This window comes from Megalops cyprinoides, chromosome 9 (assembly GCF_013368585.1).
Source record: "Megalops cyprinoides isolate fMegCyp1 chromosome 9, fMegCyp1.pri, whole genome shotgun sequence".
Taxonomy (NCBI): Eukaryota; Metazoa; Chordata; class Actinopteri; order Elopiformes; family Megalopidae; genus Megalops; species Megalops cyprinoides.
The window spans coordinates 34,283,989-34,311,630 of NC_050591.1; the positions used below are offsets into that span (position 1 = coordinate 34,283,989).

General features: G+C 45.4%; 1 protein-coding gene across 1 annotated transcript; it reads right to left on the reverse strand.

Moving 5' to 3' along the window:
• LOC118783833 (HMG box transcription factor BBX-like) lies at positions 1-27,642 on the reverse strand. The gene is made up of 17 exons (XM_036537790.1): positions 27,571-27,642; positions 26,052-26,125; positions 14,356-14,524; positions 12,842-13,114; positions 11,225-11,423; positions 11,047-11,114; positions 8,830-8,907; positions 6,593-6,670; positions 6,419-6,499; positions 5,275-5,340; positions 3,689-4,520; positions 3,103-3,241; positions 2,666-2,814; positions 2,409-2,498; positions 1,540-1,716; positions 719-923; positions 1-362 (listed from the first exon to the last, which is right to left on the reverse strand). The coding sequence occupies exons 3-17, from the start codon at positions 14,512-14,514 to the stop codon at positions 275-277; spliced, it is 2,682 nt and encodes an 893-aa protein (XP_036393683.1). The 5' UTR covers positions 14,515-14,524; positions 26,052-26,125; positions 27,571-27,642; the 3' UTR covers positions 1-274.

Sequence of the window (27,642 nt, forward strand, 5' to 3'; positions counted from 1 at the left end):
TCCTTCATGCTAAATCCACCACAGCCACCATGGTGGAAGAGCCATGCAGTGGGGCTGTGGAGGCCGCTCCCTAGGCTGGAAGGCAGAGCCTCTGGAAGTCACAGAAGTCCTCTCTGTACCGAAGGTGTTCAGAGGCCTGCTTTCCCACCCAGCCCAGATCTGAGCTTGCGTCACTCAGAGCTACTTTCCCCACAGTGACCTTCCGCTCACAGGTCATGGCTTGGAGGTTAGGACAGGGATGCACACCATGTCTGTGTGTCCTAAGGGTGGCGTTTCACTGATCGGCACAGGAGATGAGGACTGGGGTCTGGGCCATGTCCTTTGACTGGCCCTCACGAGGCAAGCTGGCAGCATGCTGGCCTCTAAAGAAAACAAGAGAAACTATAAAGCTCTATAGAGAGGAGGAGGCTAATGTTGTTAGCTGTCCTAGCATGTATGCATAACTAAGGGGAAAAAAAAGACCTGTTCATGCGGTGGAGCAATATTTGATTTAATTTTTAAAAGATAACTTAAATTTTACTTGAAGCTTACTATATTAAATGAATGCATACTATATCAAACTATATTTTTGTCATTTACATTACATTTTGACTGAAATATTAATATATGTTGATTATATGAAATAGATATTATATGAAAGTATATTGAAATATATAAATAATAAAGTGTGTGACATTGCTGCGGGGCGGGAGCAGAGGCAGGGCGCTGTGTGACTCACCGGTGAGCGTTCTCCATGGCCGCCACTTCCGCCAGAGCCGCCAGGCTGAAGAATCCCGGGAGGTCGGACACGGCGGGCCCGTCCGCAGGAACGCTGCTCGCCTCACGCGGCCCCGGATCTTCCTGCGACCCTCCCTCCTTGCATAAAGTCTTCTGGGGTGATGGCTGTTTATCCTGATCCTGGATCAGCTCTCTGGGTTTGCTCTCTGCTGACAGAAAAGCAGAGCCCTCAAAGCAAGCTCATGGCCAAGTCCCTTCACAGCTATGGAGCAAACAGCATTATTAAGGACTGTTTTATAATAAAATCTCTATTGATCCATTTCTGTTTCTGTCCAAATATATGTAAGTGTGCCTTTGTGTGTGTTTGCTGCTTATTTTACATATAGTATTGTGATGTTTTTGGATTTTGTATTCTAGTGACTGATGTATGGTAGTGTACATGGCTTCCATTGCCTAGTCAGAGAGCACAAGTTAACTTGTGGTAGGGCTTCAGTAGTGTTATGCTCACATGTACTGGGCTGGGAGTGTTGTTAGCCTGGTCTGACACTGTTGATCATTCAGCTTGAATGGATAAATGGATACACTTATGTTCTGTTGTGCTGGAAGTCGCTCTGGATAAAAGTGGCTGCTAAATGATTGTAATGTAATGTAATGTAGTGTGTGTGTGTGTGTGTGTGTGTGTGCGCGCGCGCATTGTTGACATTTACAAAATAGATTAAACGATTATGAGTCACAACCATTCACAGCTGCGGAGGAGTAAATCTTGCCAACTGGAGGATTGGAGGATCATGGGACAGCGTGGCCTCCAGCCATGCCACTCACCCTCTGCAGGGGACACCCTGCCGTCGGCCGTGCGCACCAGGTGGGTGATCTTCCTCTTCCTGGCCTTCCTCTTCTGGCTGCCCACCAGCGCCTCCGTCCCGCCCTGTCCCTCCGCGGGGGGCCTGTTGCACGGGGCCAGCTGCTTGGCCTTCTGGGATGCATTTTCAGTCACTATGGCTACAGAGACGCACATATTATTACCTGATTGTTGGGTAGAGAGCAAATCTAACTGCTATGGGGCATGGGAAACATGGGTAACATAGTGGTAAGGAGCAGGGCTTGTAACCGAAATGTTGCTGGTTCGATTTGCTGCTGCACTGCTGGTACTTGCAGTACCTTGTACCAAGTACCAAGTACCTTGGGCAAGGTATTTAACCCACAACTGCCTCAGTAAATATTCAGCAGTATACATGGGTAACATGTAAAAAGTGTAACCTGTGTAAGTTGCTCTGGAAAAGAGCATCCGCTAAATGTCAATGATGTCACAGCGTGCATACTATATGATGGGAGGCTGTAAATACGTTACAGTACTGCTGATGGTTGCACTGGATTAACAGTGTGTGTTTACCTTTAATTCATGAGGAGATGCAAAACATCAAGACATGAACTTACACCCAGGAACATCTGAGGCTTTAGGCATCTGGCCTTGTTTGTACCAACCACAGCATCAAATTACAGTGCCCTGCTCTCCATTAGCAGACCCAGATTTCAGCTCTAAGCATGATATTCTGTTATACCAAGGCAACAACAAAAAGCATTTCTACCAATACAACCTAATTTGACCAGACTTGAAGAACACTTCCAAGCAAAAAAAACATTCAGCCTTTAAATAAAACACACAAGAATATGACCTTAATGCTCCAAATCACCTTTTTCCAAGGAACTGGATCTCTCTGGTCTGTGCTTATACTTGCTAACAATCTTGTGGAATAAATTCTTTTTCTGTGATGGAGATGAACCTATAGTAAAAAAAACATGCAGCTTTGAGTGATACTGATGACATCCTTAAGTTAAAGGAGCAGCAGATACTGGAAAATAACACACAAAATATTGACTGTAAATGCTGCTTGCGGAGACTATGGGGCATGCTGGTTCTGGCAGATTTCCCAGAATGCTCTCTGCTCACCCCTGCTGGCTTTGGGCTGCTCCAGGACTCCGTTCCCGCTGAATGACTTCTTCCTGGTGACACAGGTGCTCTTCTTGTCAAAGGTCAACGGGCTGTACTGGGGTAGGCTGTTGAACTTCTTCTCAAACTCCTCCTCCAGCTTCCCTAGGCTGTGCAGGATGGAGAGATGGGTATGATGAGCAAGATCCCAGGCTACAGAATCCAGGAAGCCCATTCACACACAACCAGCCAGGCCTCCTGGGCAGTGCTGGACCAATTCAGCTTGAATCCAGAGTTACCATTAACTAACCTTTGGCCAACACCTTTATCAGGTCATGTAATGTCACTGTTGTGTTGGAACAAACAATTTGCTGTAGGTAATACTGCTTTGTGTGTAGCGATGATGCATATTGCTGTGAGGACGAGGTAAATAAACACACCGCTATGAAGGCACTCACCCAGGAACAGACTCGTCTTTCGACTTTGACTTCTTCAGCTTCTTGGCGTTGCTGGCGCCTGACTGAGTGAACGTCCAGCTCTCATCAGTCCAGCTGCTCTCCAGGTCTGAGACAGTCCCGCGACCCGAGCCTCTCTTACCTGCAGAGTACACACCAATCACCCTGCGGCACATCCCGACCAGCTAATCACATACAATCACAACACTACCCTCACCAATCAGCTTCTATTACCTGCAGAGCACACAGCAATCACCAACCACCCTGCAGCCAATCCCCTGTGACCACACAGACTGTCCTGACCAATCTCCTTGATTAATCGCTAAACACACTCCACCGTCAACCTAAAGACACCTCCCCACATAAGAAGACAGCACTGTGGCAGAACCACCTTCCCTAAGCACACACACATGCACACATGGATGCAGCAAGCACACTGCACAGAGCCAGTCATGCAAAATTCACTCAGAACGGGAGCTAAATGTTCAACGTATTATCTGTTCAGCAAGTAATGTGCATCGACATAATGCCTCAGCACAAACAGACAGGAGCCCTGACTGTGAGGGAGATGCTGGGGTGAGAGGCTGACCTCTGTCCACGCTGGCCCTCAGGGAGGTCAGCATTCCTTCAGACACCAGAGTCTTGTACAGGGCGCCCTTGCAGGTCCTTTCTGACTTCCTGGACCCGCAGCTCTCTGGCTTGGGCGTGGCCGTGTCCTCCGTCTTCAGTGGGACGGCGTGGGGGCTGGGTGGGGCAGGGACCCCCTCCGTCTTCACCGCGGATTCGCCCGTGTCCCCTTCGCTCCCTGGGCAGGGTGCGAGCGCGCCTGCCTCCACAGGCCCGTCCTCTGCCTCCACCTCCTCCTCCTTCACCTGGGGCTGGGAGGGCTTCTTCGCTTTGGGCTTCGTCTTCTTCTTCTTCGGCGGGCTGGGCTCCCCAGGGCCGGCCTTTTCCTCAGTTTTCGGGGGAGCCTTCTTCCTGGCGGTTTCGTCCTCTTCCTCGTCCGCCCGCCAGGAGCCCTTGGCCACAGCGTCGATGGTGTCGATGAGGCTGTCGAGGTCGGACTCGGAGGACAGGCTCCGCTTGCAGGCCTTGGAGGAGGGGCTCGGGCTGCCGCCCTCCGTCTGCTGCTCCCCGCTCCTCTCCCTCCTCCTCTTCTTCTTCTTCTTCTTCTTCGCGCTCTCGGGCGCGCCGGGAGGAGGGGGGCTCGCCTCGGTCGGGGTGGAGGAGGCGGAGACGGACGAGAGGCAGGAGGAGGGGGAGGGCGGGGACTGAGGGAGGCCGCTGGAGCCCTGAGCGCCGCCCGCCTGCTCCTTGGAGCCCGTTTCCGTGGCGATGCCCGTGGGTGGGGCAGCGGGGGAGTCCCCTCCTGGCCGTGGGCACAGGACTTCAATCTTCCCTGCCTCAGATGCCAGGCACATCTGAAAGAGCCACACAAGCAGCGAGACAGAGGTGAAACACTGCAGTGGCACCACAGCAAGTCTGGGCGGCAGTGTGGTGTAGCGGTAATGAGCAGGGCTTGTACCTGAAAGGTTGCCAGTTCTATTCCCCATTGGGGCACTGTGGTTGTACCCTTGGGCAAGGTACTTCACCCAAAATTGCCTCAGTAAATATCCAGCTGTATGAATGCATAGTATGTAAAATGTAACCTATGTAAATTGCTCTGGATAAGAGTGTCGCAATGACACTAATGTAATGAACACCACACTGCTGCCCTGCAAATAGCCATTTAACAATTCCTTCATTGTCATTTATTGTCCTACATTGTATTTGTATGCCTAGAAAATAGGTAACACCATCCAAATAAATAGTTAATAGTAAGAAATGAACGTGTGTGCTTAAATATGACCACAAGATAGCACACCTGCACTGCTGCCTATTGCCAGCAGATGGCAGAAATTATTTTACATTAAATTCACTTACCAGACACTCTTATCCAGAGCGACTTTGAGCACAAAAATGTTGTGTTTGCAATTATGACACATAACTCTAATCAGGTCATAATAACATATATTAGGTAATTATGCAGTTAACATAATTATTATGTAATTCTCTCAATACCCCCAAACCCCCCACACCGCCCACACCCCAGCTCCCTAAACGCAGCACTCTTGTGCCCCTTGCCCATAGGCTGAGTCTGAGGAGAGGTCACACTGTGAGCCTGGAGCTACCCACCTCAGCCAGCTGGAAGAGAGCTGATTGGCCACACTGTCGTCCCTCTGCTTGGCTACTGTTGGAGACCTGCTCACAAAAACCATGAAGTCAATCATTTCTACAGCGAGTGGGAAGCACAAATGCCCAAGCACAGAACGTCCCCCTGCACACAGAGCATTTTAGCATTATCACAGTCATGCGATTTGTTTGCTCCTGTCCACAGCCCACAAACGAAATTGGACATTTATTTTATCAGTTCCAGTCAAACTCCCTACAAAAACGCACAACAGCAGTAAAGACGAAAATGGCAGTGCTTCACATAGCTTTTTTTTGACTTAACACAGAAAGTTAATTCCATCCCTCGCACTAGGACAAGGTAAGGGGGTGCAATTTGACCTTAGAAAGCTGTAAGATGCAAGTGACCCTGTTCTACCATTCTTCCCAATCACACTAGAAAATAACATCATACTTCTCAGTACAGACATATATTTCACCATCCAAGCGAGTGGTAACATTGTATTTTATACAGAAGAGCATTAGCGATCAGAGCAGGGCATTTGTCCATATTTGCATGAATGGAAGGAAGTTTGCACTTGAAGTCGCTTGAGGAAAACACCCAGAGGAACTGCTACTTTGTTGCTGAGACAATCACCTCAGCAGGAATGGAAGTTCAGGGATTGGAACAGAACGCTCCAGCGTTCTGTTGGAAGCTGGAATGGAACACTGGGATGGAACAGTCACCCCCTCCCCACTCCCTCAACAAACTGTCACTGCTATTCTCAAATAAGCAGAGGACCCTATCCTCTCCTTCATCCAGACATCAGTAGCCAGTGTAAGCCTGGAGAAAGGCTGGAATGGAACATTTCTTACAAGTCGACCTCAGTGATCCCACATACAACCTCTGAGCAGTATGGCTGTATCTGGGTATAGCATAGTGGGTAAGGAGCAGGGCTCCTAACCGAGAGGTTGCTGGTTTGATTCCCTGCTGGGGCACTGCTGCTGCATCCTTTGGTAAGGTATTTAACCCACAACTGCCTTAGTGAATATCCTGCTGTACAAACGGATAACATGTAAAATTCTAACCTACGTAAGTCACTCTGGATAAAAACGCGTGCTAAATGACAATAATGTAATGCATTATGGCTGTGGTGAGTAATAATTATACCTCCGGCAGCTGAAACGTAGGAGACCCCTCGGCAGTCTTAGGCGGGTCGGTCATTCCCAGCCGTGACGTTCCAGGTGAGATCTGCAGGTGAAGGAAATGACATCACATCGCACATGGAGCTGATAGGTCAGAGGTCCCTTCACCTGCAGGCACATCCACCTGAGGACGCCTCACCTCTGAGAGATCCACCTGGGAGGCCTTCCCCTCCGTGGCTGTGTCTGCGGCAGTGGGCTGGGGAGTACCGGCGGAGATCTGCAAAGCAGAAACAACCGTCTCTTTCATTCCAAACACCACCTCCACCAAATCACCGAAGATCAGCCGACACTGCCAAACCAAATCTCCACTTACGTCCTGTTTGGGTGTTGCACTACGGCGGTGAGCCTCTCGGGACATTTCAGGTTAATGTTTCACTGACTTACATATGAGTCAGACACAGAAACATCTACAGTGCCACACTAAATGGAATTTCCTTAAATTGTGGCCCACAAAATGAAGCCTGACCCAGCTCTGTGTCTGATTCTCTAGATCAGAATCTAAGAATAAGTGGCGCCCAGAACAGATGGAAAGGTTTCAAATGGAAAAAAAAAACTGCAGTTTGCGCAGAGAGCTGTTGCTTTTGCTGAAGCAGTTGTGTGAGTGCTGGGTTTCATTATCAATGGCATCTCTCTGTTTCCCCTCTGGGTCTGATCCTAAAGACTCCAACTGCTGCCCAGCGCAATCCCCCACCAACTGCACAATCAACCCAAATCCAAGTTTATCTAAGTAAATACGCCTCAGAAATCATTTGACAATGCATCAAAGTTGTCTAGTTACTACTTGATGAGTATGACTCCAAAACCAAAATAAATGATTCACTCACTGGGCATGCGTATTGATTCACACTTTGTACACTTTAAGCTTATCTTCCAGGCTGCATATTGACCTGCACTTTAACAAACAGCCTGATTCAGATGAATGTGCCTTTGATTCAGCTTGGATTGTCTTTCAAGAACAAGATCAATGAGCAATCTATCAGCCTGTTAAGATTCGCCTTTCAAGTAGGTATATCTGTATACAGTGCATCTTTTTATAGCCTCACAGAGGCACAAAAGTGCTCAATTATCAGTGAATAAATGACATCAGCTTGGGCCAAAACAGAAAATCCCCCCGCGAAATGCTTGTGATCTTTTGTGGCCTTTGTGTGATCACAGAGACTGAGTCAAAAAGAGTTATTAATCTTTCAGGACCGCACGCTAGGGACAAACATATTAAGCACAGTACTTTTTTTTTTTTCATTGTGTGCGCCCAATATCCATCTGGAGTACGCAGGATTACACCTCTCACAGAATCTTAGCATTTATAATCTTTTAAAATCAGCAGAGAGCACCTGGCAGCACTACACACAGTGGGGAGTGTCTTTATCAACCCTTCACCCAGGGGACAGTGACCACTTCCCTTCCAGACAGGAAACTGGGCCTCTGTCTCTCTTTGCTTTCCCATGCCTCTCTTCAACTGCTCTCTGAAAACACCCCCAGGGGAAGGCTGGCAGTTACCAAAATGCAGAAAACTGCTAGTGTATCGTTTGTAAATCCAAGTTCTGAATGCTCTTTCAGAGAAGTGATAGAACAGTGGACAAGCTATTAATCTAAGGAAATGTACAGTACAGTACCAGCAAAAGGTTTGGACACACCAGATTAAGACAATGGGAAATGTGCATTCAAAGACATTTTGATCTAGAGACTTATGCTTAAATTCCTGGAATTTGTTCCTTAGACAAATATACATGGTGTGGTTGATGCCTATGTATGAATTTCTTTGCAAAATAATGTATTTAATTTTTTTTTAATGTTTTGGCTACTTTGAAGAATATAAAAGATAGTTTTTATTTGTTTGCCACTTTTTTTAAACACTGCATAATTCCATGTGTTATTTCATAGTTTTGATGTCTTTCAACTGGTACTGTAAATCTCTGGGGTGATAATATCACTGTTCACATACACACAGCTACAGTTTAGTAAAATAAATTCCAGCAGACAGACACATTACATTACTGGTATTAGTTAATGACATCAAGAGACAAATCGGTAAAATCAAAATCAAAGTCAAATCATTGCCATTTACCTCACTGATTCATGCCACATTCAATGCCATCTGAGTTAAGCCTCTGTGCTTTCTCAAGTCATTGAGAACTAGATACAAAAGCAGCATTGTCAGCTATTTTTTAACCCCCTCAAACAACATTTAAGGTGAAAGAAAACAAGAGACCGGAAATGAACCCAAAATGCCCTGCTAGGGCACTGTACAGCTCCATTCACAAGGGACTCCTTACAGCTGAACATGGTTTGGTCTCTACAGTGCAGCGAGATCCTGGTTTTTTTTTTTTTTTTTTTTTGCAGTTGCAACGTGTACTCTGCTGACCTTTGACCTCTTACCTCAGCGAGCTGGAATAAGGCTGACTTGGTGCTCTGCTTGGTTGAGTCTGCAGTCACTGGGGATGCCCTTGAGGGGATCTAGTACAAGCAGAGCAAATGCAATTCAAAATATATTACACCTCATTCCTCAAAGAATATTTCCCCCAAAATATATATTTTCTTCTTTATCTGTGTCTTTATACGTTACCATTACAACAGTAAGGGATGCAACGCCATTTCATAAAGCCCATGAATGCCTTCTTACTGCGTCTTGCTCCACACTGCCCCCCCGTGGCACTTGCAGCGTGGCAGCTGCTGTTTGAAGCAATTAGGATCAATTTGAGGCGGGTGAGTGGAGTGTGAGGAGCAGCGGCGGGGCAGGGTGCAGCAGCAGGCTGTGAGAACGCAACGCTGGTGCTCAGCGCTCCGCCCGCTAACGCAGCGCTCGCAGCGACACGGCCGGCGGTTAACTGCGCGGCCGCCGAGCTCCTACTGCCTGCGCACGCCATGGGTGATTTGTGGCTCAATGCAGAGGTGCAGCTGGGCGCGTAGCCTGCTCCCCCCCAGCCCACCATTAATCTGCCCCCCCCGCCCCGACAGGGGGCCCAGGCTGGGTGTGTGAGGAGCTGTGTCCACCCCACACCGGCTCCACAGCACCACACAGCCTGCACACACATACTGAGAGCAGCCCCCCCCCCCCCCCCCCCCGCTGCACAGTCATACCCTCACCTACATTCTCAGCCGCAGATACAAACCCAAACGCACACCAAACCCACACCCTCAGTAGCAGTGTAGGTGATAGACTATTGGGACACACTCACTCACACACACATACATTCACAAGAATATACGTACAAACAAAAAGGTTCACACACATGGCCATGTACGCCATTATACCAGCACAGACTCACACACACACATATAAACACACACACATACACACAAAAAAGCAAACTCTCTTACACAATAATACAAATATACAAACAAAGTGCACGTGCTCATGAACACATACACAAGAAACACTCAGAAACACAAATTCACATGCTTGTTTACAGCACAATCTCAAACACATACACAGGTACAGCGCGTGCGCACACACACACACACACACACACACACACACACAGAGCTCTGTCAGCGAGGGTCTCCTGGAGTGCACTGTGCAAACTGCAGCTGCTGGACACGCTGCCAGGTCCTGTTAACTCCAGCCACAATCAGGTGCTCATTAAGGTCATGAGAACTGCGTGCTGCATACGCAGAGAGATCTCTGCACATATCTCTGCATTTTACCAACAGCTCTTCTTATTAACATGACTGTGATGATCCCTTTGTGGCAAACTGAACGCCGTTAGCTTTCATTGTTTCATTGTAATCAGTGCAATAAAAATGTGCATATACAGGAAGAGCTTTTAGAGGGCTCCATGGAGGAGGCAGTCTAAAACCAACTTTTCACTCAATAATCTCATCACCTCAGGAAACACATAAAATATATTACTAATATAATGCATTCAATTTCTGTATTAATACTGCTCCACATTCAGTAGTTTTTAACAGGGCAATATTAACGTCTTAGCTGGCCACTGCCTTTCAATCTCACTGATCTGTTTCTTGGGATTAGAATAGGGTTTCTGCAAGCCTCTGACTTCTCCATTCTGGAAGCTGTATGTATTTGTCATTTTTAATATGTAGTGAGACTCTGGTATAACAGCAGAATTCTGAATGTGAGGAAGCTCCCCTTTCCCATCTCTCCCCTGACCACCCACACCACCTCCCCCCCCACCCCCCACCCCCAGCTGTGCATCCCAGTGGTTTAGGCTGTGTGCTCATTGATGAAAATTCAAAGTCAACTGAACAAGGCCCTTTCTGGGTAACCATAAAGATGCATATGTTAATGTAACGCTTTAGAATCCACCCATTAGCAAAACCAAAGTTACTGTATTTGGCCAGTATAAGTGCTGTGCTACACAGGGACGCGGTGTTGCTTAGTGGTAAGCAACAGGGCTCATAACCAAAAATAGGGTTGCTGGTTCAATTCCCCGCTGGGTTACTGCTGCTGTAGCTTTGGGCAAGGTAATTGTCCCAGTAAATATCCAGCTGTTTAAATGTACAGTGTAACATGTAAAAAAAATGTAACCTATGTAAGTTACTTAATAAGAGTGTCTGATAAATGACAATAATGTAATTTAATGCTGCACGGCAAGGCGGAGGGTTCAGGAGGGCCTCCAACTTTGCGCTTACCTCTCGAGCTGTCAGTGCGTGCTCTCCTGCTAACAGTAGCATGCTCAGGCCTCCCATTTTTGTAGGATCTGCAGAAGGACATCAGAACGGGTCAGACACGGGGACACAGGTCCTCAGGACAGTGCACACTAGGCCCCCTTTCCTCTCGGTTTGCAGGTGGGACTGAACGGGGGCCTACCTGCCATGGCGAAGTTGAGGAGCGGGGTGCTGTCGGCTTGGGGCGGTTTTTTGGAGAGGGAGCAGTCCTTGGAAGGCTCAGGGGGGAAAGGCCAGGCCTTTTTGCGGGAGGTGGATGTAGGGGAGGGGGTCTTCACTGGCTTATTGGTTGGTGGGCACCATTTGTACCCAGGGTTGGCCTTCATGAAAGCATCCTTGTACTGAAGGACAGGAGAAGCACAATGCTTTCATACAGATTCAATGTGTGTAAAGTGAAAAACCACATGAGTATGTATTAGAAATGTTTCACCTTAGGGTGTATAGTACAGTATATAATTCTACCTCACCTACAGATTTACATGGCTTTCATTGTATTTTTTACCAAACTAATTTTCTAATTACAGAAAACACATTTGAGTATGCACTGAAAGTAGTTTAGGACTAACAGTTCAGAATGTATCTATCTCTAATCTCTCACCTCTCTTCTACATCTTGCCTGCTGATTTATATTTTTAACAGAACTAATTTTCTGGTTAATGTTATCACTCCAGTCCCAAGTAATCTGTATAGAAGTCTTGTGAAATGTAAGCAGGTGAGTCCTTAAGAGTGAGAGTCCAATCACATGCGTGACAGGCTTCAAACTACTGCTTGCCTTGTTCTGATCTCTCTCTAATGAACGGAAGTGCTTTACGTTCGCCAGGTACATTTTTGTTGTAGCATCAACACCACAGCGGACAGGACGTACGCATACAAATGCATGCAAACTGTAACAGAGGAAGAAGCTGTGTGGCCCTTTTTACTCCTTTTTCACTCCTCATCCTGCTTTCTCCACCGTCCCTCTGCCCCGCCTTAAACGCTACCTGGCAGCTCGTGATTCGCTCCCCGCCGCCACTACTAGCCATCTCTTAATCCCATAATCCAACATGAAAATGAGTCTGTCTGGACCAGACAAACTCAGGAGCAAATTACACAGAACCAGACCAAAGCAGCAGAGAGAAGCACTGCAAAGCTCTAAAATGCATTTTCACAATCAAAACTAATCACGACAGCAACCGCAGAACAAAAGGCTAACTTCATTGCGTTAATTTATCACCGAAAACTACAGGTCTGGTTTCCGGCGAGCCAGACTGAGACGTCTGCGCAATACGCTGACAGTGGGCCTACAGCTGCAACCATCACAGCAGCCTCAATGTTCTGGCTGCTACCAGGGATTAAAAGAGAAGGTGTGCTACGTTTGGATTCAGACATGCAGCACTGAACACATGCATCTGAAATCTGGTGATCTCACACACGTCTTCCACTTTCTGAAATGGCAGCTATTTATTCAGGGTTGAAAGCTCTCCTGCCCCTTCTCTCTGGCCACTGGCTCTCGCTGCTGCTGGATGTGAGCTCACTGCGGCTGCTGGCTGGAAGGCAAACTCGCATTCCTTTGTGTGTCAAAGCCGGAAGGCCTGCTGCTATTAACAGAGCTATTAGCATGATGAGCGCTGGCTACCAGACCTGCCAGCAGGGAGAGGAAATTCTGCCGCTCCGTTGTAAAAAATAAAATGAATTTACAGTTAAAGGGCAGCAGTCTGTAACGTGAGAATAACGCAGAGGTAACGTTTTGGCGGAGCGGGGCGGGGCGGGGTGGGGGTACCTCCTTGGCCATGTCGGTGTACTTCTGCTTCTCCTTGGGCTCCAGCACGGCCCACCAATCAGCCAGGATCTTGGTGGCGCCGCGGTTGTCCAGGCGGGGGTGCTGCTGCCTCACCAGCGAGCGGTGCCGCTTACAGAAGAGCAGAAAGGCGTTCATGGGCCGGCGGGCGCGCTGCTCCGAGGACTCTTCCTCCTCCCCATCCTCCTCCTCTTCCTCCGTGGCCCCTGCCTCCGGCTCCGGGCCCCGGCTCTTTCCGCAGAGCATCGAGGACTCCTGGAGGGGGCGGGACACACCCAGACTTCAGGCTGGCCACACCCCGAGCCACGCCCACACACCCCAGCCAACACCCCTCTGTGTAAGGTCATGCCCCGTTTGAAATGCCCTTCCCTTACACACTTCCTCTGAGGTAACAGCTGAGGAAACCCTCACATCTGGATTTATTAAATCACTTCTGGTGTGCAGTCGACTGAAATACCGTGGTTTCAATATTCTGTCCAAACTCAAGCCTCATTTCTTGAGCCGCCACACGATACGTGTGCATCTAAGCCCTCTGTGTGCCGCGAGGTGCCCTTTCACTCATATGCATCACACTTTTAATTAACAAAATTACAGAACTTCAATACCTGGAAACATATAAACATAAATCTAAAAATGTTCTATTTTTAGAATCCAGCTTTATAGACTATTACAGGAATGCAGCTTTTTCAGAGACACGTGCCCATTTGCATGGTCCACCTTCCAAGCATGAAGCACAAGGGTTTGCATGTTAGCTGCTGCAGCACAGAGAGGCACCTATCTGCTACTGTGCACTGCAAACAGAGCAGAATCCTGTCACAGGCTTCAGCTGAGACAACCCAGTCGCTGCTGGGGAGCTGTGCTGAACACTGTAAAGCTCTGTCAGCGTGTGCTTATGACAGAGGTGTAAAAAGCTGGTGTGCAGGATTTCCCATCAGTACAGGGACTTTCCTGACCTACAGACAGACATTCATCCCACCAGAAAAACATACAGATGCTTCTGTGTCTCATCACAAGGCCTGACAATTTGCAAGATACCCTGGTGGTGCATTATTTACTTCTTTTTTGATCCATGATACGAGACTTCTGGTTGCTAGGTGTTTCTTTCTTTTCCTCTCTCTTCCTCTGTCCATGGCAGAACTGCAGTATGATCAGCTTTAACTTGTGTCATCAGTAGCCACCTCCCTCACACAACATGTAAAATTAATCTTTTTTATCTTTTTTTTTGGTATCACTTTTTCATCTTCGTTTCACAGCCGATACAGCACCCGGCAACTGGACATTGGAGGCCAGGAGATTACGAAAAATATTAAAATCGGCCCATGCTGCCCCTTTCAAAATTTCACTTGGCCCCACAGACCTCAATGTCTAGAATGCACAGGACAATATTGCACAAATATTAGAATTCCTCCAGCCTCCATAACACTCTACAATGCCCCCACCCACTCACACCATCAGCCTCCGATTGGTCTATACTCACTACACGGCCTACCACTCACCTTGTCCGGCTCCTCCTCATCCTCCTCCTCTTCGTCCTCGGAGAAGTCCAGGGTCTTCTTGGACAGGAGTGGGTGCCACTGGAGACACTTGCGTTTGGGTCGCTTTCCGCCCGTGCCCCCCTCAGACTGTGGCTCCGCCCCCCTTCCGCCAGCCTTCATGATACTGACCCTGAGAGGGCGGGGCAGGGGGGTGGGGTAACAGGTCAGAACGGCCCTATCACTTTGCTTACAGGCTTCTAACGCACACTCCCTCTCAGTGAGTTACATATCTGAATCCTCCACAACAAGGCCTACCTCGGGTATTCAGTATGCAAATATGCACTGCTTTGGCAATGATTCAACAAGACCTGTCAAGTCATCTACACCGTTCCTAAGTAAAGCTACGCTTGTGTCTCTCATTCAGTTCCATTTTCAGTGTCTATAGGGGAAAACAGATTCCATTGTGCTGATGTCATAAAGCATGACCACATATGAACAACCAATCCCGAGGGACTGATACTGATGGGCATGACACATTGTTCTTGACCTCCACAAATAGGAAGGGCAGGAAAACCTCCACATTTGGCTGAAGGTCTGTGAGAGCAAAACCTGCCACTTGCAGGGTGTTTAGCCATTGAGCAAACGTGATTCGTTCGCATGGCAACCAGCACAGCTGACAAGAGAGGGAAAAACAACTGGCTGTAGAGCATCTTCCCCTTCTCTCTCACACCCTGCAGTATTAAGACCGATCCCTATATTTTCCCCTTCAAACCGAACGTTATTTAATGACCACATCTGCACGGGCACGGCGTGCTCCATGAACTCTGCTGTAATCGGCCAATCAGCACAAGCCAGCGGGAGAGAGAGCCAAGGAGCTGAAGTCTTCCCGGCGGTTCATGGGGACAGTAAAGCACGGGCAGAGCCACCGCTGCTGCAGCTCCCCCCTCCACACGGTTCACTTCCCGCAGGGACGTCACGGTCGCAGTTGTTCTCAGTGCGCTCGAGATAATGAACCACCGCCGCGATTCCGCTAACACAACCACAGTGATGTCATTAATCTGAACGCCGGCCAAACACCAGATTAATTGGGTGAAAGAGATCAATTAGGCCATATTTTTGCCATATATGGCACAACTGGTCTGGTTTAATCAGGGAGGAAGCCCAGAGTCTGGTTTAATCAATCTACAGTCTAACAAAAAAATGTAAACAGAATGCAATTTGTTCTTATCAACATGACAAGTCTGGTGTTGTGCTGACTATGTATGCATTACAGAGACCATATTTATAAATATGTAAGAATTTTGTTTTATCAGCTGATGTGTACTCTCATCAAAAACACATCCTCACCATTTAGCAAAAACACCGGACATGTAGGAGTTGTTTTAATCCCACACTAACATACAGTTATTACCAGACAGTGCACTGTTTACTGTTAAATAACAATGACCAGCCATTCTACGGCTGTGTCTGTCGGATGGCCCTTTGATTCCTGCATATTTCACTCCCTGATAACCAGTCACCATAAGATCTGCATGACCCGTCAGAACTCCCTCTCATCTTCTGGATCCTAGGGACACTGCTTTCCAGTGAACCTGATACACAAAGCACAAAGGCTCAGTAGATGCCAGCTGAGAGGTGCAGATTCATTTCACACACTGGCACCCAATGCATCTCACTGCTGCAGCTTTTCCCACACACTCACCCCCTACACCCCGAAGCAGTGAGCCCTCCCAGGGCATCGTTCAGCTGAGGACTGACAGGGCTTGCTGTGGGCGTGGCCGAGGAGAACCTCTGTTCAGAGGTGACGTGTTTGCATGAGACGCTCCAGTTACCTGTACCAACACAGCCACCCTCGTCTCTGCTGAGAGAGTTCCAACTAAGACATGACTTCAGCACTGGATCTGGCCCTGACAAGTGACAATCCAATAGAATCAGCAGAAAAGAAGCCGGTGACAGAAAGACATGCTCCCAGCAATCTATTTCCTTGCTTCCCGTGCATCAAACATTAAACGTCATAATTACACTTCAAATCACACATGTTTTCAAAGCTTGTCTCCACTTGAGCAGACCCAAACTCTCAAACAACAAAAGGAGCAAGAAACCAACCATGAGAAAATATTTTAGTAGTGAGAAAAAAATCCTAGTTAATACAATAACCTACAATTAAAATGCTTAATTTTTTCCCTGATTTGCTTCAAAAAGGCATCATCTCATCCAAGACAATCACTTACATCAAGTTTGCAATGAAGACCCCATGAAGAGTTTCTGCAGTACTCTGTAGTGTAGCAGCAGTCAGGAGTGGGGTACATGCTAACATCACACGCTGCACCCACAGTAACACGCCACATTCTGCCATGCTACCGCACATACAATCACAGCTCCAGTTTCAAAATCTCAAATTAAGAGGAGCAGGGCTTAGATTCGGAGAGTTGCAGGTTTCATTCCCTACCGTGGGGCACAGTTTTTGTATCCTTAATCAAGGTGCATAATGTGAATTACAGCAATAATATATCCTGCTGACTACATAGGAAATTTATATAAATGTAGGCTGGGATCATGGTGCCCACTGATCAAATAAATAAATGAATAATTACTGCTACTACTATCACTAATTATAATGATACTCCTACTATTACTACTAATAATAACAATGCAATAAAACGGCAGAAACCAGACTACAGCCCAACAGATAAATCGCTCTGCTGTTGAAATCAGCCAATGAATGCCTTAAAATTTAACAAAATCAGTCCTCGCTGGTTTGATACATGCCCATAATTACTTCCTGCTTTACTGATTGTTCTATTTGCATTGCATAATTTATTACAGGGGAGGTTCTTGCAGTGGAAAATTCAACTGAACAAGTTACAAACTCTTAGTTACTACGATCTGTTTTGCATTTATTACTTGTTGTTTGCCTTTGCCCCCACCCAAAGTGTTTATAACTATTAAAAGAACACTTACTATAAACTGGATTAGCCTCTCAAGCCCAGAGATCCAACATTGGTCAGGCCCCAAAGCAGGCTCTGAACACAGATCTCAGAACAGCTCTCCTCTGCTATACTGCCCTCTTGCTGCATCTGCAAACACCAGCAGCCATGCGCAGATATCGGGAAAACATCGAGTGGATTGTCTGCGTATGAGGATTAGGGTGATTTCGTGACTGAGAGTATACTGACCGCTTCTCCTCTTCACCGTGAACGTGAGGCTACGAGCTGCACTGCGTGGTTAAGTAAGAGTATAAAAGGAGGCCTTGGTGCTCACAGCCCACCAACAAAACACGTACCGAGTGCGGCGCCTTTTTTGATTACAGTCAAGGATAAAGTGCTTCCCGAGAACTCAACAGCAGCGAAAGACACAAACACGTCTGAGTTCTGTCTGGTCACCATTCAAAAAATGCACAATGAAAGGGAATACTTCAAATTTCAGTGGAATAAAGGAGGCATGGAAATCCAGTTTCATACCAAACCAATGCAGTATTCTGTATGAGTTGTGCAAACAGGTTGTAAAATTTGCCCATTCCACACAACTGTTCTTGGATTATTGAATGCCCTAAAGATTTGAGCTGGTGTCTTAAAAATGTTAGCCGGCTAAGACACAAAGCCAAGTTCACTTTTTAAGTGCGCCTTATTGCTTTCAGTGGTGTAGACCGTACAAATTACGCTAAATAAATCACATCAAACATTTCAGCAGGACATCTTTACACTGCCTCTCTGTGAGGGGAAAAATATTGTATGCATATATCATATGATCAAGGAAAACATGAAATCGTCAAGCTGGTGTTATGCTCTGAATTGTTTCACGGAAGGAGAAAACTGTGAGTGGTAAGTGGCAACAGACAAAAACACAACAAACCACATTTAAACAAACTGACCTCTCTAGGGGGACTGCATTTCCATTGTTTCTCTCTCTCTCAGAACACTGGAATGACTTTGTTTCATCACATACTGCTGCTGCTGGTGTCAGCCATCACTCCAACCATCACTTCAACCACCACATGATTCACCAGTCATTCAACACATGGTACATGTGAGTTCACAATTTACAGTTTACAATTTGGTATTTCGTGGACGCTTTTAAACCAAAGCCACCTACAATTAGTTCACAATCACTTATTACAGACACTACTATTATCCCCAATAGGACAAACAAAAAGACAGTGCTCCTTTTCTTCATTCCAAAGAGACTGAATCTCTGCATTTTGGTGCCATTCAAAACACCTACTCTTCCTCTCAGGAATACCTGCATGCTGAAAATCTTTAACAGGCAACCCCGTGTAACTACCAGAGCGTTATGACTACCATTGATACTCCAAAAATGGACACCAATGCCAAAGTTAGTGTACTATAAAAAAGTTCATATTAAAGGGATGACACCTACGTACTGCCCCAGACCACTCTAGAGAAACATACAGAGCTCTACCTCTGCGTGTAAGATGTTTTTCTGGTGAGCTTATTGGATGCAATTGGATTTCGAATACTAGTTAAGCCACCGAATGTACACATCTACCCCAGAGGTAGGTAACCCTGACCCTGGAGTGCAGGAGATGGTACTGGATTTGTGCAACCTTAGTTCTCAATTACATCACTGGATCAATTTTCATTGCATACAATTACCGGTATAATTAATCAAATGAAGTGATCAAGAGGTTGGATGGGACAAACAATGAAAAACAACTGATCATATCCAGGACCAGAGTCGACTGGGCCCGACATTCCCATTGCATTTCACATTCAGCCATTCAGCAGACTCTCTCATCCAGGCGGACCTTCAGTGTGATGGTGCAAAGTGCATCCAACAATGTCACAGGAACAACTGAACATACAGACCACAACTGACCGTGTCAGGAACACGCGCCAACCCATCTCACTGCACTGTGACAACATCTGCATGCGCACGCATGTTAGCCGCTAGCGCCCGCCAGATCCCCACGCACCCACTCTCAAAGGGAGGGCCAGCCGCTCGTGATCTACAGCGTGGCCCAGAACCAGGGCTCGTCCATCTAGAACTGAGGACGCACCAGACTCACAAAGGCCTGACCTAGATGGAATCCACATGGTGTTATTAGGCACAGACGTTTTAACACATTCCCAAAATAGACCTCTTGGACGTTTTCCATCACGAATACCATAATGCAACCATGCATTTGAATCTTTGTTTCAAAACCATTGTTGTAGTTGGAATATGCTTGGCTGGCCAGGTCATAATCAGAGTTGTACCAACATGAAAAGGTTCTAGGCAGTAAGCTTAGCTTTACAGCTACTTTAAGGATCTGACCTTTGACATGAATGTACTAACCTTGACAACTAGAGAAGAAAAATTTGCATTCACAGGAAAAAAAAGAAAAACATTTTGACTGTAAAACTGGATAATTTCGACAAACTGAAATCAGCTCTAAGTGACCTGTGATATCAGTATCAGAAACTCAGACTGTAATCTCAGTGCTTTGGGTTCTTTAGGCCTCCGATTTTGTTCCAGTTGGATTCACTGATTCAGAAAAAAAAGAGTTAATGATGTTGGATGAATCATAAACCTGGTGATTGCTTCGTGCTGGCCCAATGAACCGCTGTTGCATCCCGAGTAATTGCGTCTGCTGTTTTAGAGTAGAGTGGAAACAGGAAAATGCTATCATCATTTACACCTCATTTCAATTAAGGCTTCCTCTATGATCACCCAAATTTGTCGAGAGCACTTTGTTTTAATGAGCTGTGATCCTTTTGAGGGCATGCACTTGTATTTAAATGCCTTATCCTATCACCAATACACACACAGACTGCAGCGGTTCTGCTTATTGAGTTTGGTGACTCAGAACCATGCTGACCTGAATGAATCGTCAATATTGTGAATTGGGCAGACATTGGTGGAAATGCGCCGGACTGAATTCAACGGGGTGGGCCTTAGCATTTGTAGTGAGGAATTGAAGTCAGGGTTTTGTTAACAGAACTAAAAAATCTGGACTGGATTCAATCATTTTCCTCAATCTCTGACTCACAATTAAACTCACGTGTTATGGCTTTCTTTGCAAACACGGATGAGCAAGCTCACCAAAATGACTGGGAAACAAGCCTGCTTTGTAAGTTGTATCTCTCTATTGTATTTGCATTTCCAGAAAAACGGAAGTTTGCGTAAAAGTGTATCGAGACACTAAACCTGACAGACACACAAATACTGACGTTCAGCAATGCATACAAGTATATAATGGGACTTCTTCAGGTTACGCTGCCATTTTCTGTCAAAGACAGCTGACACTGGGCAAAACAACCCTAATCCTGCTCTGCGTATCATTAAACAGATCCAGAAAAGGACACCTCCAATTTATTCCCATTCAAATCAAACACCTGCCCATGTCCGCTCTGAAGCACGTGGGAAGAGAGGAGGGTGTTGTCCAGCCAGAGAAAAAAACATACAACTGGAGCTGCATAGGTTTTGGTGTCTGTAGATATTCAAGGTGACGAATCATTTAAAATAACACCACATGACGCTGATCATGAATAAAGTCAATTATGATCACAATGGGGTACATTCTCAACACTGCAGGTGCTACTGCCCCTTCAGCAGAGCACAGAACACCCATAGCTCTTCATCTCAAAATCTGCTTTCTTCGACTGCTCTTCTTTCCCCGTACCCTTGCTTAGCAGCCATGCCTCGCCTGGTGAAACAACCAAGCTAAAAGCTGAGATAATATATGCACAAAAGCCAAGCAATCAAAACGACCTTCTCAGTCAGCTCGCAATACGTGTTCCTTATTTGTTATTGCTCCCCCCCCCCCCCCCCCCCCCCCATTAAGCAAACCTGTTTTGGAATCGCCAATTATATACACGGGGGTCAGTTCAACACAACCACTTCTGCACTACCACAGGAGAGCTGACTAAGGCATGACGAACACAGCCCTTCCATACACTTGTATGCAGCTAACAGCTATTTTTTTTTTTAACTACAAGGCACACAGAGAACTGCAGTGGAGAAGTGTGGCCACCATTTTGAGGATGAGCAACTCATGGGGTACCTGACAAACTGCTGGGTGCCTGAGAGCAGTTACACGAGGAAGCCTTGGCTGACCCACCTACCCCTATGGAGAATGTGAAGCTACGTCACGCCGTGTTGCATGTTGGGACGGGGGTGCCATCTTGTGAGGAACGTGCTCTGTTTACCTGTGTCTGCTACGGTGGTTACCTGCATACTTTTTGTTTTGTTTGGCTAAAAAGTTGTTTAAATCGTTTAAATTTGATGGAGAAGGGAAGAGATGGAGAAGGGGAAAGAGGAAGAAAATGGACCCTACCGAGAAATTAAATTGCAGTGCCAAGCAACGGTATTCGGACAAACTAACAACGATAAATAACGTACATCCATATGACTTAGCAGCTAAGACTGGATTACAGACCCCGATGCACTACCTCCACTCACATACCCGGTCATTGTAAATTACCTCGTTTTTGGACTGAGTGCATACACTTTGCATGAGTTTAAAGGTTATAAATCCCTAGAAACTCATCAAGTTTTGCAGTGGCTGGGTGCAAGAACTGCTAATTCACAAGCCGGCAAACTGCAAGAGCACAGTCATACTCGCAAAGGTAAGGTGGCATTCCTCTTTTTGGCCCAATTATTAAACCAAACAAAATACAAAACTTTCAAAAACATTCAGCAATTTGATCGTTTTATTGAGTCACAGGCAGTGGGTTTGATCAGTCGCATTATTAATAAAAAAGATTTGCTATAATCTTGGACCTCCTTCATACTACAGCTACCCACGCCATCCGGCGTCGTCTCGTCACCTCGTCAACCTGCTTCCCTTCGTGTTTTTTCCACGTAGGAAAAGTGAAATAACGTATTCCGTTGTCCAGTTTTCTCCGTGAACGATGGTGTGGCCTACTATTGCAGTTCTTGATGCAGCAGCACTGACCTACCATGGCGACGTTTTTCAGAATCACCAAAACCAGAAAACCAAAACACAGCCTCCACCTCACGAACAGAAAGGCAGCGGGATCCTCACAAGATGGCGCGTAAACAAAATTCAACACGGCGCGACGTCAACTTCGCATTCTCTATTCCCTTATCCTCGGCCTGCTCTTACGGTGAACACCTGGCCAACTGAGCCACTCCAGCCATCTGCTCCTCATTAGATTCTGCTGTGTCACACGTGCAGTGGTAAATTAGTCGAAACTTACTCCTGCACAGAAACAGTCTCCACGGACCAAGAAAGTGGGGCTAGAAAATGGAAAATCACCTTGAAACATCAAAAGTGGACCACAATTACATTCATACCACCTGAATGGCAGACCTTTATAGAGATTCAGACTATAAGACAACAGGTCTGTCTGAGTCTGAGCAAGCGCAATCATTTTCCTATGTGTGTGTATAACTATCATTCCTTACATCTGACCTCTGACCTCTGTTTTCTGTGTACCTTGCAACAGGATGGAGGGTCAAATGAACATCTTCTTAGCGTTTTCTAAAGAGACTTTTTTACCCAACTGTACATTTTCTTTTCTCCTGTTCAAATGCTAACATGAAGATTACAGTACGTTTGCACCCATAAACATACAGCTGATGTAAACAGCGTGTATTCCATGTAGTTTACCCATGAGAAATAAATTATGATAAAAAGGGGTGGTGAAAAGTACAATTCTTCTCTTTCTGAATATATATCCTTCTACACCTCACAGTCATTTTTCAACTGATAAAAAAAATGAAAAACAGTTTATTCATTAACCTATTCATTTCATATCAATCTACCATAAAGCCAATATCACAGCTCTTAAGTTACCTTCTCAGCTGCACAATGTCAGACCAGGGACACCAGAGACCAAAAAATCTGCAGCATTTAAATCAATTGGTTTTCCTGTCTAACTGCTCCCCTAAAGGGGATATGACACAAAAGACCCAATACATCTTCATTTATTGTTTTTTTTTTTTTTTTTTTCCTGGATGAAAACGGAAACACAGGACAAACTGTCCTGCAAATGTAACCATTTCACAGCTATAAAGAGGACATGCAAACAGCAAAACTCACAGTCCCCTCACCACCACAGTACAAGCTGACCCCTGACCAACAAGACTAAACATCTGCTGTTAGGATGCAGTTAGCACTTAAACCGAAAAAAAAAAAAACTGTTTGAGATCAAACCTGTTGACCTGAGACCAACCCTCCTCTATTCTACAATTGCTGGGAATAAGCATGAGCTACTGCTGACCACACCAGCGCACTACCCAGCTCTTCCCGGTTACTTTCATTTTCAATTGCGGACTGGACCTTGACAAAGGAAGCCTCAGTTACTAAACAGAAACAGTGCTCAACGCACTGGCCAGACAACTACCAGACCACCTATCTACTTTAATAAAACTGGATTCTGAATACAAAAAACTGGCCAACCTCAGAAATCTAAACGCCGCCTATCATCTTTAATAAAACCGGACCCTTAATAAGAAAACATCCCACAAAACTTCACCCAGGGCTAATGAGTGGTAAGTAGGCAGAAAGGTAAAAACCCCAGATTTAGTCCTCAGCTGATAGAGACAGGTGGTTCTACAATCCACTTGCTGCAAGATAAATGCATCTTTCCACAATCCATATATTTTGTTCTTGTGTAATTTTATGGTTTTTGTTCCCACTTGCTAACTGCAGATGAGTCCTGGTTGATATTTGTGCAGAGCCATTCCCTTCTTTTTAGAGAAAATTTTTACCTCATTGTGTAAATCGTCACTGGGGTGCTGAGGTAAGCCCTTACTCTAAAACTTAAATCTCCTCAAACCCAAAAAAGCAAATGTGATGTTAGAAAAGAAAAAAAAAAAAACATGACTGGGCAGGATGACCCACTGATGACCTGAAGGCCGGTCATGTATTGATGGCTATAACCTCCTGCTGATCACCTTTTATATTGATGATGTCACAATGGGGAAATTCTCATGAAAACCTGCTGATAACATGCATATACATACTGGAAGACAAACACGACCCTGCAACGGGCACATACCTGGAACCCAAGCCACTCTATGCAGTAATATATGCAAGGAATCAAAAACGGGCCCACTTTCCAATAAACTATAGTGCAGTCTCCAAACCTACAAAAATACTCTGCCCTGCTCTCATTGCAATTTCAGACTTCTTCCACTCAATGAGACGCCGTACCTTTAGGTTGTGTGGTCCAGTCCCAGGACACTACTAAAACACCCTGAAACAATGTACAACACCTCAGTTTCCACAGTAAAAGGGTAGGACACTGTTTGTTAGAACTGTAAGACCATCTGCAGAATGAACTCTCTATCTTTTACTATACAAATGTTAACATATTTTGCATCATACTTGTTAGTAGGCTGACGTGTGAGGATCCTAACTGGTGCAGTGATGTAGATCAGTCTTCACTGCAGTTTTGGGCTCGACTTCATCCAATCCGATTCTGAAGAGCTGAGCTGAGCTGTTATTCAAGAGAAATCTGTGCACCCGTACAGTGATTGGTATTTTTTGACAATATTTTGACAGATTTACAACAAAGTAGCATAAAACATTTCCTACCTTGAACAACTGTTCTGGATTGATAGTGTCCATCAAAAGTAGTTGTTCATGGCAGGAAATGTTTGTGTCTGTGTGTTGTGTGTGCATGTGCATGTGGTTATTGTCATGATTTTTATTCTCATGTCCAAAATTTCTGTTGAAAATGTGCTTTTGGTATGTAAAAATACATATAAACATAATAACACATTTGAAGACAACAACACTTCAAGGAAGTAACACACCTGATAACTTCAGTCATACTGGATGGGCAATAGGTCAAAACAAAAGAAACAATGCCATTCTCAGGCACTGAACCTTTTAGCCATTTACTAGTCCAAATCCTTTGAAATTCTTAAGATAATTTCCCAGTGTAAGAACCCACTATGGCACCTACATGGACCACCGGTCTGCATCTAGCTCAGAAAACAAAACACTGACACTTGGGTGACATGTTCTCTATTCTGTATGTACCTACTAACATCTAAATAAGCTCATTTCATTCAACAGACATTGGTGCACATTTGAATGAGTACTCTGTATAAATTTTCCACTGTGCTCTGAAAGTTCAAAGTTCACCATCACTGCAGTATTTTCATTTTTAACGCCAGCCATTCTGAAAACGTGATGCACGGTGATGAAAATACTACAAATCACTATTTGAAGTTATATCTATCATAATGTGTGACCATCCCAAACTCAAGGCTCCGAGACTATTTCAGCCTTGTTAACCGGAACAGGACCAGAACAGTTTTTACTCCCCAAAGAAAGACAGTCTTGCTGTGAACAGCAAATGTATGGTTTACCTGAATAAAACCTACAGGACATGTTTCAGGTGGCTTATTTGCTGCTCTGTACAATTAAGCTGTGTTCACTTGGGTGTTCACAACAGCGTGCTCCTGCTGTTCTTTTCATTAGCGGTTACTTTTCCCACCTCGCACCTGTAATTACTGCGGATAGGTGTTCGTGCCCTACCTATGTTTTGAATGCATGAATTGCCATATATATTTATGCAAGCCGGCAAAAACAACTGGCAGACCATTTCTGAACTGTGCGGTATAACGTGCCTTATTACGTACGATATTATATTACATATTTGATCCTATATATTCTTTACACGCATTACTGCGTAGCGTTTATAGAAAGTAGTATAAAGTACTCAGCCTCTGACAAACGGTTACAAACAAACGTGGAACACGATTAATGGGATGACATGAAATGCGGGTGTACTTACTTTAGTACAGAAAATGGAAATATCGGAAAGATGAAGATGACTCTGTCAATAAGTCTTTTTCGATGGATGATGACCTACAAAGAAATACAAATGTATAAAAAAGTGAAACGATAATCATAACTTTAATTCCCTGCTACAGACCGCACCGAACCGTCGTGTGCATAAGCCCCGCCCATTTTAACAGTCCGCAAAATACAGAATTTATTTCTCAATATTTGTGAGTTAATGTGGCCTTAACTTCATAACCTTTGGAAGGAATGTATCACAGCAGAATGGTAGCGAATCAAACTACACGAATGATCGCCCTTTAATTTCCTTAGCCGAGGCGTAAAGTTGACACCTCGTAATAATAGGTGATCTCGTATCTCGGTCATTTGAAGAAATCTAGGAACTTAATGAATGGCGACCTTAAAGTCACATTTGCACAACACAAAAACAAACGGTATCCTTAGGCTCTCATTCTCAAAGTGTGACTAGGCTTTAAGTGCAACGCTGTGGTCGCAGTTTTCAGGTAAGACCGAACTGCGAGCAGGCAGCAAACCGGAGGTGCTTTTTTTACACGGTGCGAGGGGGAATGAAGCCATTCTTCGCAAATGTTCCGTTTCAGTCCAAAAGTTTCCCCTCGACCGAATAATAATTCAGTTCACTTGACCTTGTAATATCTGTCGGTCCGAACTCAAATTTGCATCTCTGTGCAAAATGTCGATCTGGGGTCTGACAAGACAGACAAGCGAAAGAGTCCATCTTGCTTTGGGGAAAATGAACAGTAGCCTAAATCTCACTCATGTCAAACTCTGCAAATGCATTCATCAGCAGATATGTCCCTTCCGACAGTATGGCCCCTTTCGTTACTTAAACTGAGGGTTATCGGCTCAGATATCTGCAAAATGAAGTTCAATTGCCCTGATCTCTCTTTCTGATCTGTTAGATTCAGTAAAAGTCGCTTGCCCTGCTGCGAGTTGGTGTAGCCTACTGAACGTGTCATTAGCTCAGCCTGCAATGGTTTCGATAGACCGGGGGCGACTTTGTAGTCGATATCTCCTCACTTTTGTAACCAAACTTTTAAAAGCTAAATGTAATCGTTTGCTATTGATTGACGTCTCTTTTTATTTATTCAGTTACAACATGCCCGTACATTCGATGAGGGGAAGTGATCATACCGCTTCCCTCAGAGGAAAGCAAACAGCTCTAGCTTGGCTGTGTCGTACATATTGTCTCCAGCTTTAACATCGTCTGATTTACCAGGCACTTATTAAAGATGTGTTCCAGCGCGGTATTAGACGGGTATTTTCTATTACGACATTATTTTGTTGACTGAGGGCCGTGATGAACGAGCAATAATTTACGAACAATTAAAAGCGACCCGCTGTTCCCCGCTGGCAGCGCGGTGTAACAATATTCTGGCACATTTTTTGTAGTGATTACTGAGTGCTCGTGATAAAACGACACTCGGATCTTGCTGTGTTGTAAAATAGCAGCAATATTTCTGTCATGTCGGCTTCTAAATTCAAAAACTTACCTCTTAAACCTGATTCAAACACCACGGCCTTCTCGTTCCAGCTTCTCATTCCATCCACCTAACTTATTGACC